At 37.6% G+C, this 16374-nt stretch overlaps 2 protein-coding genes across 10 annotated transcripts in view; one reads left to right on the forward strand and one right to left on the reverse strand.

Moving 5' to 3' along the window:
* The window catches only part of METTL25 (methyltransferase like 25), a 161344-nt gene extending 153554 nt beyond the window's left edge, over positions 1-7790 (reverse strand). For 8 of the 9 annotated variants that reach the window (XM_040491305.1, XM_040491306.1, XM_040491303.1 and 5 more), the window contains exon 1: positions 7514-7790. In XM_040491305.1, coding sequence (XP_040347239.1) covers positions 7514-7772 — 259 coding nt within the window. In that variant the 5' untranslated portion in view covers positions 7773-7790. The remainder of the gene's footprint in view (positions 1-7513) is intronic. The other variant, XM_040491309.1, reaches the window with a different exon arrangement.
* On the forward strand, positions 7787-14611 carry CCDC59 (coiled-coil domain containing 59). Its single transcript, XM_040491312.1, has 4 exons — positions 7787-8114; positions 9117-9429; positions 11912-12011; positions 14129-14611. Exons 1-4 carry the CDS (start codon positions 7904-7906, stop codon positions 14288-14290), a joined length of 786 nt encoding a protein of 261 aa, XP_040347246.1. The 5' UTR covers positions 7787-7903; the 3' UTR covers positions 14291-14611.
* The last annotated feature ends 1763 nt before the right edge of the window (positions 14612-16374 follow it).

Consider the following 16374-nt stretch of genomic DNA (forward strand, 5'->3'; position numbering starts at 1 on the left):
TCTCAGCATCCAATCCTGGTAAGGATCGTTTCAGTGACAATAATAAGAAACAGGAGAAGCAGCATATGGCCTCAAGAACCTGGAAGCAGAGAGTCAAGAGAAGCCCTGGAGGTTCAGGCAGGGTCTTAGAACAGCCCTGGGCTTTGGCAGTCACCAAGGACAGCTTGGATCTCCTGTGAGCTGAATAGGTTTTCCCCAACAGATTCTAAACAAACTTACAAGAAATGAAAATATGTATTAATACACGTTGATAAATATATTTATAAATATATTTAAGTATATTTAAATAAATATATTTATATATCTATATATAGGTAATCTATATTGTATAACATAACCCATATCACTCATTTGCTAGGACACAGTCTCTTAATTTTAAAATTACAATTAGAACAAATAAAGACATACATTCTTAAAGAAAATTTTAATTAAGCTTGATAACTGGTTGAGCTGTCTCTGTAATCTAGATCTATTTCTACTTCGTAAAATATTTTGGCTACTCTAACTCAGAATATCATTTCCTTCTTGTGTTTTTGGAAGAATTTTCTAGACTTTGTGAAAACCAATAAATTTTCAAAGACCAAGAGATGGTTCATTTGCAAATGTTACAGATTTATACATTCAGTCATTACTTCCCAATGACACAGCCTCGTTCCCTTGAAAGGGGCATAACAAAATCTTATCTCTTGAGATGAGACATAGGAAACCCCTTTGTCCTGAGTCAGCAAAGCATTAAAAAGCTAGTGCTTTTTCCTGCAGATGGTTAACCTCACCTATATATGTAATGACTTTTAGAAATTTTAATCTGATGTGATGCCTGTCTTGATTTTACCTTCAAATTCTCAGGGTATCTTATTGTAATTTGCAATGTATTGAATGAAGTACAACATTTTCACATAGGGAAAAAACAGTTACTGACTTCTATCTCCTCAAATTAAGATGCTTGGACCAAATCATACATAAAAACAAAAATAATAAACATAGTATATACACAGAGATCATACCAGAGATAATAGATGTCTAGTTCATTACCACATTTCAAGGGGTACCTTCAGTAACACTCATTATAGATCTATGCTTCACTTCATTCAGTCTTTAAGCATCAATTACTTCACTCATCTGTATCCCAGAAACTGTTCAAGTTGCTGAGTAGAACAGTGAAGAAAGCAAACACTGTTCTTGGTTTATACCTAGCTAATAATGTAGTTGCAACTACAGACAAGCCAGTGGACAATGACAATAGTGTGACATTTGTTAATATGGCAGAGAATACAGGTTGTTATAGGGGACATTCACATTTCTAGAAGTTCCTGACAGTTTACTTCTTTTAAGGAAAGACTTAATTACACAATCACCACTATACAGTATCATCACCACTACCACCATTATCATTTATTAGCCACAATATTGTACCCATGCTGAATTTCCAGTTCTACGTTGGGTGCTATAGTATATCATCTTTAATCTTTACTACAGCTCTGCAAAACAGGTAAAATTTTACTTCTGAAAAAGAAAAAAAAAAAAGCTGTCACAGATGTCAGCTCATAAGTGCCTGGCACTGACATACAAGTCACAGTCTTCTCTACTGAATGTGACAAGTGTCCCAGTACACCAATATCAGACAAGATCTGTGGCCATGACAACTCCATAGTCATGTCTGAGCACAGACAAAATCAAGGGCATGGTGCAAATGCAAAAGTTCGTATGCATGTGGTGAGAAATGAGGCCTTATGCCAACAGGCAGCAACAACTAGCCACCAGTGTGAGGGAAACAACATGGAGGCAAATCCACCAGCCTCAATCAAGCCTTCAGCAACTATGGCCCAGACAACATCTTGAGTATAACCTCATGCGACCCCAAATCAGATCCACTCAGTTAATCTCCTAGAATTCCTGGCCCACAGAAACTGTGTGAGATGGTGTAGTTTTAAGTCACTTGTTTTGCAGCAACATATGACATTAATATAATTGTGTCAATATGTGTGTACTTCTCCAGTTAAAAATTTATGAGGTAGGTCATATAATTAAACATTCCTTAATGCTATATTTTCCTTTAATTCTTAGAGATTATTCTTATATTTTCTTCTAGTTCTTTGAATAATCTTATAACAGTCACTTAAATCCAACACCTGAGTTCAACAAGGATCAGCTCCTATTAAGTCATTCTTTTTCCCTTTGGTTACACTTTTAATTCTTTGAACATAGCTACTTAAATCCAACATTGGTGCTCACTTGGAATCAGTTTCCTAAGTAGGAATCACACTTCCCCGTTTCTTTGCACATCTAGTGAGTTTGAGTTAAAAAGCAGAATTGCAGGGAATTTGTTGTAGTGAATCTATTTTGTTTTTCTAAAGGTTTTGTTATGGTTGAAATTAACTCCTCTGGACTCCCAACTGTGAAATCTATCTCCCTTCAGTGTGAAGCAGCTGATGTCTCTGCTCAATTGCTGATTTGCTATCCTGCCCCCTGAGGGTATCCCTGAACCTGTGCAGTGTAGCAGTCAGACAAAGATTTGGGTAGATTTCACAGACTGTGGGGTTCACCCTATGTTTCCAGGGCTCCTCAGCCTAAATTCCCACTTGCTAGCCCTGAGTTCTGCCTTTAGAATTCATGAATTCAAGCAGACTCCTGATCTTTGCCACCCAAGTTGTGTGCACTCTGGGGAACACACTCTTTCAAAGGGGCAGTAAATTTGCAAATCTTGTCAGAAGCTCTTTTTCAAAGGCTTACCATGCCCTAGTTTTGCCAGCAATTTTGCTGGATTCTGCATGTGACCTCTAAACTTAGAAGTCACCCAGGGATTGTGGCAGAGCTTGGAGCTTAGATCTCAGCCGTTTCTGTCCTGCTTCTACAATATACTGCTTAAATTTCCATCTGCTCTGATCTCTGAACTTTGTCATCACCACCTTGATGTGGTAAGGATGCAGCTTTCCACTGCCAGATCTAGGGGGGCTTGGAGCACAAAAGAAAACAAGAAAGCCACGAACTCCCCGTTCTTATCCATCAGTAGAAACCTCCTATAGTAAAGTCTTCTCAACTACCTTTCGTCATCTTCCCAAACCTTCCAGTAGTTGTTTTTTAATGATCTGGCCGCTGTTTATCATTGTTGTTTGCTAGAGAAACTATCTGATCTCTTCAAGTTGCCATTACCTGAAGTTATTTTATTAGCTTCCTATCATGTCTTCCTGCTTCCATTCTCCCCTTCTAATAGTCTCTTCTCCACACAGAAGCCAGAGTCATAAATCACATATCACATAAATCATAAATCACATATCACACCCCGCACAAAATCCTTATTTTTAAAGACAGTGTGTGAACAGGGGAGGGGCAGGAGGAGAGAGAGAAAGAATCTTAAGCAGGTTCCATGCGCAGTGCAGAGCCTTGCGCAGGCTCAATCCCATGTCCCTGGGATGATGGCCCTAGCAGTATGGCCTACAAAGTCCTATATAAAGTTACCCCAGGCCACCTCTCAAATCTTATCTTTCACTAGTCCCACCTGGATCATTCTTCTGTGCTTTCAACACACCTAGCATATTCCAGATTGGTACCTGCTCTTTACTTGGCCTAAAACACTCTTCCTCCACTTAGTTGTACGACTGGCTTTCTCCAAGTTTCTGTTCAAATTTTGTCTTGCTAGAGAAGACTTCCCTAATCACCCAATCTAAAATAGCATTTCTCTCCACCACACCATCCATCTTCTTCACTTTCTCTTCCATGCTTTGCTTTTCTTATTGTGTTTACTGCCACTTGATCTCACTTATTTATGTTTATATATATATACCATATATACGCTTGGTTTACTATGGATCTACCCTCTCTTAAACATAAGCTCCATGTGGCAGGAATTTTGTTGCATTCAGTATCATAACTGTAGGGTCTAGAATAAAACCTGGTAGGTAGGAAGTGCTCAATAAACATTAGTCAAATAAATGACTGGGTTAAGTGCTGCTACTTGCTAGGCATTATTGTATCAACTCATGTTACTTTCATAGTACTCCATCAAATAGGCACTATACTTATCCTTATTACAGATAAGGCACCTAAGTACAAAGCATTGAAGTCCAAGTTAACAAAACTAGTAAGAAGTGGAGCCAGGACTTGAACTCTGGCAGTCCTGTCTGCAAAGCCCATTGCATTAGTCTACTCTGGCTGTCATAACAAAATATCACAGACTGAGTGAGTGGCTGAAACAACAGAAATTATCTTCTCACAGTTCTGGAAGCTGGAGGATGGAGGTGATGGCAGAGTTGGTTCCTGGGGAAACTTCTATCCTTGGCTTGCAGATGGCTGCATTCTGTGTCCTCATACAGATTTTCTCTGTGTGCCCTCTTAATGTCTCTTCCTCTTCCTGTTGGATTAGGGCTCCACCCTTACTGACCTCATTTAATCTCGTCTCCTTAAAGGCCCTATCTTCAAATATAGTCACAATGGGGGGTTAGGATTCTAACATATGAATTTGGAGGAGGGGGTCCCGATTCAATCCATAACACTTGTAATTTATATCCATAAAATACAGTTTTATGTATCTTTCCTTTTTATTTTAGAGAATTAAATGTTTCTTCTCTAATTGTTTTTAGGCAGACAGAGAAGAAACTTTCAGGACTCTGACCAGGCCATAACATCACCTAGTAAGAGAAATCTACTAAAATAGCTACCCTGAGGATCTTCAGAAACAACTTGGTCTCATAAAACACCAAATGATTGGGCCAAACATCTGCTGGTGCACTTTTACACACTGTGCATTAACTCAAGTGAAGCTCTGGGAATTGTGTTTATTTGTAACTCCTCATACAGAATCAGCAGAAAACCCCACTTTATGCGGGTCCCTGATGGAAATCCTTTCCAGTCTCCTTGGTGCTCCTTTAACACATCATGCATACTCCCACATCAGAGCCTATGCACTTCCTGTTCTCACTGTCTGGCATGTTTTACCTCCAGATAGCTTCATGACTCATTTTTCTCCTTTCTAGGTTTCTTTTCCAGAGATATCTACATGAATTCTTGCTGGAACAACCTATATAAATTGCAAACAAACTTTCCTCCTGCACTTCCTCTATGTATTCCTCCCTTCTCTACTTGATTTTTCTGTGGCATTAAAAATTGTCTCTCTTTCTTCTAGAATGCAAGCAAGATGAAGACAGGGGTTGTTGTTTATTTGCTATTTCCCTAGCTCCTAGAAAAGCATGCCACACAGTAGACACTAAGTAAATGTTTGCTGAGAGAGTGAACAAACTTCCCCAAGGTTACAGAGATAGTGGTAGAACTGGAATTTGAATCACATCTGATACAAAAGTCTAAAAATTTAACTGCTAAATTATACTGTACATAGCCACGTGATATAAGTTTTAAAAGATACAAATATAGTCAAAAGAGCAAAAACTACTCTTCTCTGACACAAACAACAGACTTCATACAGAGACAGAGAAAATGCCTATAGTTTTTCTTTGAATGAACAAAAATTAATATCCCTTACAAGCATGAATTATAAAAATTCATTATTTTAATAGTAAAGGCAGCTGACCATTTGCACAAGTGAATATTATGTATAAAAGTATGCAGGGCAAGGTACTTTTCAAAAGTGAACAATCTGGTCTAGACTCCACTGTTGTTGGATAACTAAAAAATTGATTGTAGGGTTTTCCCAAAAGATAGTAGTATTTTACTCCTAGCCCAAGAGAACGAGTAAGTGGTGTCACTCATTCATTCATTTACCAAATATTTATTAACCACTTATAGTGACTGGGCACTGTACTAGGGATACAGCAGTAAACAAAACAATTCTTATATTCTTAAAATGGAAAACAATAAAAACAAAACAGAACAAAGGAATGTAGTCGTGTCATAAAAATGTTGGCTGTGATAATAGCCTTTGTAATTCACTCTTAGATAATTCAGAATAAACTTTCATTACAGTGAAGACCTCAGGTGACCCAAGTTTGAATCTCCATTGCTGTGACCCTGATAAACTACTTCAAGTTGCAATTTCACAAAGATGGGAAAACAGAACCCATCTTGCAAGCCTGATATAAATGTTAAAAGAAAAAATATTCAAGAAAACACTTAGCACACAGTAGAGTAAATATCAAATAACCCTATTATTATCATTAGGATATGCAAACAATTTAATTCTTTCATTGTGTGAAAACCCATATGAAAGTCTTGGGCTTCATATTTAATTGCTGGTTTTTTGTTTTGTTTTTTTTTTTTTTTTTTAGGAGCTACCATGAGTCATTCATTCATTCAACAAATGTACACTGAGAATTTAAGCCCTGTTACTAGGTGAGTACTGGGTATTAAGAGAGCAAACTGAAGAGGTGTGTAACTTTTCTACAATGAACAGTACCTTTAAAGAAACCAGTATTTACCTATTACAGGAGGACCCTCTAGTGGTACTTTGTATTTCGGAGAATGCTCAGTGAATACAGTTCACTAGTAAGTGCAAAGTTGGGAAAGCCTAGTAGCAAAAGGGAAGAAATTCCAGAAGCCTGACTGTGTCCTGTCATCTCTACTTCTAACATGTACTCACCTCAGTAGAATCTAAATTTCTCCAAGGCAAGAAACCCAAGAGCCTGCAAAAATTCATGGCACAGTAGATACTTTACAAACAATTTTCACGTGAACTGGTACATATTTCAGGTCTTCACTACTACCATCCTATTCCATGACACAGGCATCTCTTTCTTGTACTACAGAAATGGCATTCTAACTGGACTCGCAGCTTTTGCTCCATTAGTCTGTCCTTCAAACAATTATTAAAACTATTTTTTTTTTCAAATATAGCTTGCATTAAGTCCCCATATTGACCAAATGACTCCAAAGTTTTCCCATCACACTTAAATCTTTCTGAGGACTGGAGATCCTGCGTGATCCGGCCCCTGCTTACCTCCCTGACCACACCTGCCATTTCCCCATGCCTGGCTCTAGGCACTCAAGCTTTTCTACAGAACCTCAACCAGTCCTGCTCTTTTGTGCCTCTGGGCCTCTTTGGTTCCTGAAATCCTTTCCTGTGGCTCACTGCAGGCTGACGCCTTCTCCTACTTCTTAGCACCTAAATTAGAGCAGTCTCCTCACACAATCGCTATCACATCTGCTTTCATTTATTTTTTCTTGGCCATTATTATTTTAAATTATCTTGATGTATTTCATAAAGGGTTGATTTATCTTCTGCCGTTTCCACTTGGAATCTAAAAGCATTGTTCGTCTTGTTTCCCACCATTTAAAAACTTATTGTTGAATTATTCAAAGAACAAACGCTCCTGCACGATTCCCTGTCTCTTTAAATTTGGAAAATACACAAGCACCCAAGGACGTTAGAGATAACCCGGAAGAACGTACCAGGCCCACCCCGCCACGAACCCGACCCCGCTTCCGCTGCCCCGAAGCGCGAGCCTCCCGGCCCCGCCTCTGCCCGCCCCACCGCACACCTGTTTCCGCTCTTCTTCCGCTAGGGAGACTCTCTGTTGGGCCGGATTGTCTCTCGGCTCCCAGCCCGCCCCGCCCACTTGCCATTCACCTGATTCCATCTCGGCTTCCACCAGGAGGCGCGCCTCGGGGGACCGAGCCTCCGCCTCGGCCGCTGACCGCCTCAGCACCCCCAGCACGGTCTCCGGGGGCAAGTCGACCAGTTGCTTCCACACGGACTCAGTGTAGAAGTCCACCGTATGTGCACTGGAAATGGACAGGGCTTCTCTCAGGAACTGCAGCAGTCCCTGCAACTTGGCACGCAACGTGGACAGGTCCTGGGTCACTGGGAGCGGAAAAGAAGCCGCCATGACGCTCACCCTCCCGGGCTGTAGGTGGCGCAAACGTAGCCGCAAGGCGAGGGCTCGGTCGCAAGTAACTCAGACCGTATGAATACGTCTCCGATCTGGACTCTAGTTGGGTGATTGATTGCTTTTGTCTCATGACGTACTTTCACAGCGTCCGTTGTGATTTTTCCTGGCGACTTGGTTGGTGTGCCATGGCGCCGGTGAGGCCGGCGGCTCGGTGGCCGGCAGGGAATTTTGGGTCACGTAGCGACGGAGTTTCCCCGGTCGCATTTAGGAAAAAGAATGTGAAGCAGAGGACGTGGCGATCTAATCATCAGCAGGCCTTCGTGGGAAGCGTTCGAGAGGGTATGTAAGAAGGCACCCTTTTACAAATCCTCAGGCCTGCGAAATCTTAGGATATGAGACTCGCCATAGCAGGGAAGAAGGCTTTAGGATCCAGACCCGGGCCTCCTTGGGGCAGAGGGGGCCCATTCCCGGACTTCCTTGGGGCAGAGGGAATATGGGAGCTATGGGCTTCCCATAGCTCAGGAATGGAAGATGAGGCGGTGTTGCTAACTAAGTCTTTAAACGTGTTTCCCGACTTAACCCCATTCTTGATCAGAATTTTCTTACAATTTTTCTGTGAAACTGTAAGCAGAGCATCTATGGGTCCACTTCTGCATGTATTAAGTAAGGCAAAAGATATAGAGAAAGATGGGACCGAAATGTACTGCCCCAAATCCTTGCTGATTACAAATATCCCAAAGCTTTGGAAACCGTTTTCTTTCATTGATCTTAATGAACTTCGCTTTAGTTTGTTTTTATTTTGTCTTGCTGTCTGCACGTGTCCTCAAATCCCATTTGGAATGTATAAGCTGTAAGTTCAGTTTTCTCGTAATTGCTAGCTGTACAGAAAATCATGCACTGTCTTCTCTTTTTTGTACTGAATTTCTTTGGAAAATCAGTCATACTGTGCTTTTCTAAGGTAAAATAATTAATGAGAGTTTTTTCTGAAAGTGCTGGAGACCTAGAGTAAGTGTTTTAGATGAATGAAGGAATTCATTTTGATTTTGGGTGCAGTCAGTTGGAGTTATGTAACATTAGTCATTTTCTCTTCTTTGAGATTATTGAGTGTGTATGACTAATATTAGCCTTGTCTTTTTGCAAAGGACCAGCATACTATTCATTACATTCTCTTAAACCTGTTTTATGAAATGACTTCTTAAAGCAAAATTAGTTTTGCTAGTAAAGTAATTCGAGTTTCTGAATGTGATGATGTAAAAAGTTTTCCATGTTAAATTAATAGCTACATTTTTCATGCAATTTATTTTCTGACAAAGTTAATTTATGACTGATATTCTTCAATAGGACAAGGCTTCGCATTCCAAAGAAAACTGAAGATTCAGCAAAATTACAAGAAATTGTTGTGGAAGGAAAAGAAGGCTCAAACCTCACAGGAATCCCAGTTCACAGATCGATACCCTGATCATCTAAAACATCTTTATTTAGCTGAAGAGGAAAGACTCAGGAAGCAACTTAGAAAAGTTGAACAGCCTTTATCACAAGAACGAGTTGATCAACCTTTGCTAAAAGAACAATGTAGCACTGCCCAAGCTTTGTCTGAAGAACATTGTAGTGCTGAGCAGCCTCAGGCAGCAGAGCAACATAGCATAAGAATAAAGTATGTATTATTTTCTTTTCAAGTCCTTTAGATAGAAGTAGTGTTTTATAAAAGAGTTTATAGGACAGTTTGTGGAATTTGGAATTTTTCTCATTTAAGGCATTTTAGAAATCACAGTGAATTATGTGAAAATATTTTCAGGGAAGCTTTCTTTTTAGCTAAAATGACTGAATTAGGCTAGTTTATGTTAGTGGAAGAAGTAATGAAGTTGGAGTTAAAAGATGTGGGTTTTGGATTTCAGCCTCAAATGCATTTAACTTTTTTGGACCATGGTAAACTCTTGTTAGTAGTACATGTTGAAAAAAACCAACAACTACTTTGAGAGATATTATAGTATAGTGGTTAACGTCAGACTCTGGAGCTGGACTCTGGTGCCTCTTCTTTGAGATAGAAATGATAATAAGAAGTATATAATTCAGAGCTGCCATTTGTTCAAGTCCAGAATGGATATTCACACAGACTCTGTGGTACTCCTGACCCATCTCATGGTGCTATGAAGACTGGTTTATTTATGTAAGGTATTTAAAAAGGTGTGTGGTATATAGGAAGTACTACATAGGTGTTAACTGCTGCTGTTACTACTATTCTAGACTTTTTCCCCCAGAGGACACAGCCTTGGTTGCAATTAAACAAATAGATGGCATAGCTTTATAACACTTGGGTTTTAAAAGAGCTGACTTAACTTTCTCTATGCACACCTCAGGTTAAAATGTGCTAAAACCTAAACCGGCACAGAATCCAGCTGTTACTTGGGACTCTTAACTTTTTAGTTCACTAAAATACCGTTCTTTAAAGTTGTTAGTATCTGGAGCGCTCACTGCCTCCCTTCGGGGTGCCTGGCTGGCTCAGTGGGTAGAGTGTGCGACTCTTGGTTTCAGGCTGGTCACGTCAAGCCCCACTTTGGGTGTAGAGATTGCTTAAAGTTGTTAGCTACTTGTGGTAAAAGTAACAGGAAATAAGACCCCAGGAAAAAGTACAATTGAAAATAGAAACAGAGATGCTAAAAATTCAATTTTGTCAGTAGGCGTGTGCGTCATATTATTGAATAATGGATGTATAGTTCTGGCAAATCTAGAAATGCAGGTTTCTGTCATTCTTGGTAATAATTGAGGTAAGGAGGGTTAAACCACGAGACACAATATGAAGGTAAAAATCATATTGTTAAAGATTTCTTAACTTTGAGGTCAAAGCAGGAGAAAGTTACTGAAGAAGTTAAATAGAAGTGTCATAATTGGAGAAAGGGGAATACAGAAACAGTGAAGTCAGCAGAGGACAGTTGTAGAAAGTAGAGATTGTTCATGTATCAAACACTGTAAAGTCCAAGAAAAACGGGACTTTAAGAACAAGTCTTTGGATTTATGGTTTAGGTAATCATTGGTGACTTTGGAGAGATTTTCAGTAGATAGTCCTTATTAACTTGGATGTAACTACCTAAAGAATGGAGACCAAGAAGGGAAACACTTGGGGAAAAACCTGGTGCAAGAAAGGAAAACATGAGCAGGAGAGAAGAATGTCACTAGAACTAAGGGAATGAAGTTTTCAAAAATAGTGAATGGTCAATTAAATGAGACTGAATAATGCCCATTGATTCAATCATCATATTTGACTAGAAGGCGATTTTTGACGTGGATAGTTTCATTAAAGAGAGCAAATGCCAAATTGCAAGGAGTTGAGTGAATGTGATATGACATCTGTAGTCTATTTTCTGTTCTTTCTAGGCATTTGACAATGAAAGGACAAGGAATAAGACTGATAGTTAGAACAGTACATAGAGTCTGGTAATGAATAATTTATGCATTTGTTCAAGAAAGGAACTGTTGAAATATGTTTTATTGTAGTTGTGAATTGGTATAGTGAAAAATTGAGACTGGGAAAAGGAAGATTAATTACTGAATCAGATAGCTTGAGAAATGAATGTCATCTGAGTTTCAGTAGTTGAATTAAGATTAGAGTGGGACATCAGAGAGGGAGAAGTACTTTAATATAGAACAGTTTTAAATAGGGACTAGGTTCAAGGTGTAGTCATTCATGATTGAATAGGTTAAGTAGAGACAAGTTGATCAAAGCAGTTTGGGATTAAAGTTCATGTACCACCCACAACTTCTGTAACATCCTTCAATTTAATGTTTTCTTCCTACTGTCATTTCTGTCATTCTTGTGCTGCTTTCCTGTTTGTTAACATTTTAGAATCTTTCAAAGCTTTCTGTATTGTCCCTGGTTGAAATATTTCTCAAAGAGTCTCTATAATTACTTATTTATAATTATTTTTTAATTGTATTTTGAAAGCTGTAACTATATTTTTAATATTTTTTTTTGGACATTTTACTAATAAGATTGATGTCCTCTTCCAGCCTCTCTTCTTGCTCTGTTCATTTGCATCAGTGACATTTTACTATGCAAGTACTATATTTGACATAATTGTGTTATAATTTTGGTTGCACCATTTTTAATCCTTTGACTTTCATATCTTTATCTTAAAAAGCTCCATTACTATTCCAAGGAAAAATAAAAAGAAAACATCAAATCAAAAAGCACAGGAAGAATACGAACAAGTACAAGCTGAGCGTACTGCTAAGAAACAAGTAAGATCTTTAAAAATATTTAAATTCTTTTTTTTTTTTTTAATTCTAAATGTATACATAAAGCAGTGCTTCTTAGTATGTGTATATAGTATGTTTTCTGTAAATTGCTATTGAATAAATAAGTGGTCGGAGAAGAGCTGGAGAATTTTAACAAATTCCTCAGTCATTTCTATTATCCTCAAGAAGGCATGCATACTAGTAGGTCAAGAATAGGATCTTAAAGATACTGCTTATAGGTTAATGAGTATCTGGGACAACAGTTTTTAAGAGTATGGTCTAGGAACTTGCACTTTTAACAAGTGTCTCGAGATTTTTATGTATAATAAAATTTGAGATCTACTGACTTAAAAATAGATTATCATAATTTTACATTGAAACAGGTAAAAGAGGGAGGTGATAGAATAAAATACTTCTTTCTAAAGAGTTGATCTTGCCTATTAAAAACTTACTAGATTAGTTTAGCAAAAAGTTACCACTCTTTATTGTCATTCAGAAGCCCAAAATTATAATAGTCTTTTTCAAATGAAAACAAGATGATGCAGAGCTTCAACAAAATTGTTCAATCTGTGGTTTCTATTTTTTGCATTGAAGCTATATTCATCCATCACTTTAAAAAGGATAGCACATCAATCAAAAACTACTTCAAAGATGGTATTGACATGAAATTTCTGTTATGTCTTAGCTTTAGAGTTTGTATAATTAAGAAATCTGGAAGTTTAATATGTACAATTCTCCTGATTATTTTTAAACTGATGGTAGACTAGGATGAAGGAGAAACATTTCTCCATGGAAGTATTGTACATTTGTTTCATAGTTTGTTACATTATGCTCTTTTCTAACCAGCAACAGTCAGTTATTAACTGCCACCTTTGGAAATGGTATAACAGGTAAAGTAAGGACACTATACTATAAAACGTTTAGTATCTTTTTGAAATTTTCTTTATATATATGAATATTAAGGCTTTGTAGTCATGAAAATTGATAGTTTCTTAGAATTTATGGATATCAGATATCAGGAGAAAAAGCCAACACCAATCAATCCATGAGAAATCAAAACTAAGTACATAAATTAAATAAGCACCCATAATAGATGCTAAAACTTTAATTTCTTTTGTTTGTTTGTTTTTGTTTTTTTACTTTGTTTAGAGAAACTCCATAGAGATAAACTAGCCTGTATATACCTGAATTCACAAATAAATTCCAGATCTTTTGTGCTTGTTAAAGTAAATGAAGTATTATACCATAGGAGGACATAAGTTTGAGTGCTAATCAGACTTTGCATTAACAAGATCTAGATAGGAGACTTGGTCCTACAGGGTATTTGGGACAAGTGACTTTCCATATCATGGAGTGTCAGTTCTTCATCTGTAAGATGAAGATAATAACCTAGAATGACAGTTTTATAAGAATAGAATATGCTATGATATGAAAGCACTTTGATAATTAAGTTACATACAAATACAGGCTGTTGTCATTTGGGTGCTATATGTGTTACTAGGGAAATTGAGAAACAACACATGTATTGCTTTTTTTAAGAACTTTTGTTTAACTTTTGTAAGAATATTGTGCATTTCAAATAGTGCTTTTCAGGTTTACATAAGAATTTGAATTATTTTTCTTATACTCAAATGAATTTGAGTCTTTATCTTAGCAAATCAAAGGAGCATAATTCTTAATCACAATCATAATGCCTAGCAGTGTTTTGCCTAGTATATAGTCAGTAAATGTTTCCTTAATTAAATCTGTCAGATGGCAAATTAAATAGAATACTAGCTATTCTACAAGTGAAGATTTTTGTATTATATGGAGTAGGTAATCTCTAAAATCCCAGATCTAATTACATGATGAAATCTTACATATATATGCCTTCTTTCCTCCGTGTTCTAATTTTAGTTGTAGCCAAAAAACTAAAAAACTTTAATAACTTTGTGTTAGTCTGTATTAGAGCATTACGGAGTAAAGGCAGAAGGTAACTACTTAAGTGACAGGTAACACCTCTCATTTTACAAAATCTAAGACAAGACTAAAGTGTTTGCATGGTAATAGCTATTTCAACACAATGACTGAATTGTATCTACTGTTTGTTACTAATGGAAATTGCATGTTAATAATTGTAGGAATTTGAGAAGAGAAAACAAGAGAGAGAAGAAGCTCAAAGGCTCTATAAAAAGAAGAAAATGGAAGTATTCAAAATATTGAGCAAAAAGACTAAAAAAGGCCAACCAAACTTGAATTTACAAATGGAGTATCTTCTTAAAAAAATACAAGAAAAAAATTAAAGCAGCCATGTTTTTAATTAGAAGTTAAAATAGCTGCCCTCTATTGAGTTCTTTTGTATATATACTGTTCCTCCTGACAATTAACTAAATTTATTAAGATAAAATGGATTGCTAAGCTACACTAAGTATAAAATGTCCAAATATTTTTTTTCTTGTGAAAGAAAATTTTCTGTATGCTATGCAATTTATTTGTTTCTTATTTATTTGCCTTCAAGGTGGCCCAAAGAACTGACAGAACTTTCTATTTGAATGTGTTTAAGCATGTAATATTTTTGTACCATATGAAATTCAGATGAAATTAAATGTTTTGAAAATAAATGAGCACAGCTTTCAATGAATTATTTCAATTAAATATTTAATTTAGTAATGAACTATTACATTTAAAAATTTTTTTTAAAACATTTCTATTCATTTTTGAGAGAACACTAGCAGAGGAGGGGCAGAGAGAGAAGGAGACACAGAATCTGAAGGAGGTTCCAGGCTCTGAGCTGTCAGCACAGAGCCAGACCCATGAACCATGAGATCATGACCTGAGCCAAAGTCAGAGGCTTAACCAACTGAGCCAACCAGGCACCCCTCAACTATTACAGTTTTAAATTCAGAAACATGAGAGCAGGTTACCCAGGTGCTGAAACTATCCTCTGCCCCCACTATATTATCCTGTGGTCTTTATTTATTTTTTATTAGTGCAACAGTGATTTCAGGAGTAGATTCCTTAATGCCTCTTACCCATTTAGCCCATCCCCCCCCCCACAACTCCTCCAGCAACCCTCAGTTCTCCATATTTAACTGTCTCTTATATTTTGTCCCCCTCCCTGTTTATGTATTATTTTTGCTTCCCTTCCCTTGTGTTCATCTGTTCTGTGTCTTAAAGTCTTCATGTGAGTGAAGTCATATGATATTTGTCTTTCTCTGACTAATTTTGCTTAGCATGATACCCTCTAGTTCCATGTATTTACAGTTGGCAAGATTTCATTCTTTTTGATTGCCAAGTAATACTCCTATCCATTCATCCCTCGATGGACATTTGGGCTCTTTCCATACTTTATTGTCGATTGTGCTGCTAAAACATTGGGGTGCATGTGCCCCTTGGAAATAGTATACCTATATCCCTTGGATAAATACCAAGTAGTGCAATTGCTAGGTCATAGGGTAGTTCTATTTTTAAATTTTTGAGGAAACTCCATACTGTTTTCCAGAGTGGCTGCATCAGTTAACATACCCACCAACAGTGCAAAGGATCCTCTCTGTGCACATCCTCGCCAACATCTGTTGTTGCCTGAGTAGTTAATGTTAGCCATTCTGACAGGTATGAGGTGGTATCTCATTGTGGTCTTGATTGTATTTCCCTGATGATGAGTGATGTTGAGCATCTTTTTATGTGTTGCTGGGCCATCTGGATGTCTTCTTTGAAGAAGTATCTATTCATGTCTTTGTCCCATTTCTTCACTGGATTGTTTCTTTTTTGGGTGTTGACTTTGATAAGTTCTTCACAGATTTTGGATGCTAACACTTCAGCTGATATATTGTCTGCAAATGATTCTGTCGGTTGCATTTGAGTTTTGCTGATTGTTTCCTTCACTGTGCAGAAGCTTTTTATTTTGATGAGGTCCCAGTAGTTCATTTTTGCTTTTGTTTCCCTTGCCTTTGGAGACATGTTGAGTAAGAAGTTGCTGTGGCCAAGATCAGAGAGGTTTTTGCCTGCTTTCTCCTCGAGGATTTTGATGGCTGTCTTACATTGAGGTCTTTCATCCATTTTGAGTTTATTTTTGTGTATGGTTTAAGAAAGTGATTCATTCTTCTGCATGTCCAGGTTCATCCAGGTTCATTCTTCTGCATGTCACCCTCCAGTTTTCCCAGCACCACTTGCTGAAGAGACTGTCTTTATTCCATTGGATATTCTTTCCTGCTTTGTCAAAGATTAGTTGGCCATACATTTGTGGGTCCGTTTCTGGGTTCTCTATTCTGTTCCATTGATCTGAGTGCCTGTTTTGTGCCGGTGCCATACAGTCTTGATGATACAGCTTGAAGTCTGGGATTGTGATGCCTCCTGCTTTGGTTTTCTTTTTCAAGATTGCTTTGGC

The sequence above is a fragment of the Herpailurus yagouaroundi genome, unplaced genomic scaffold, assembly GCF_014898765.1.
Source record: "Herpailurus yagouaroundi ecotype Mexico unplaced genomic scaffold, PumYag 182, whole genome shotgun sequence".
Taxonomy (NCBI): Eukaryota; Metazoa; Chordata; class Mammalia; order Carnivora; family Felidae; genus Herpailurus; species Herpailurus yagouaroundi.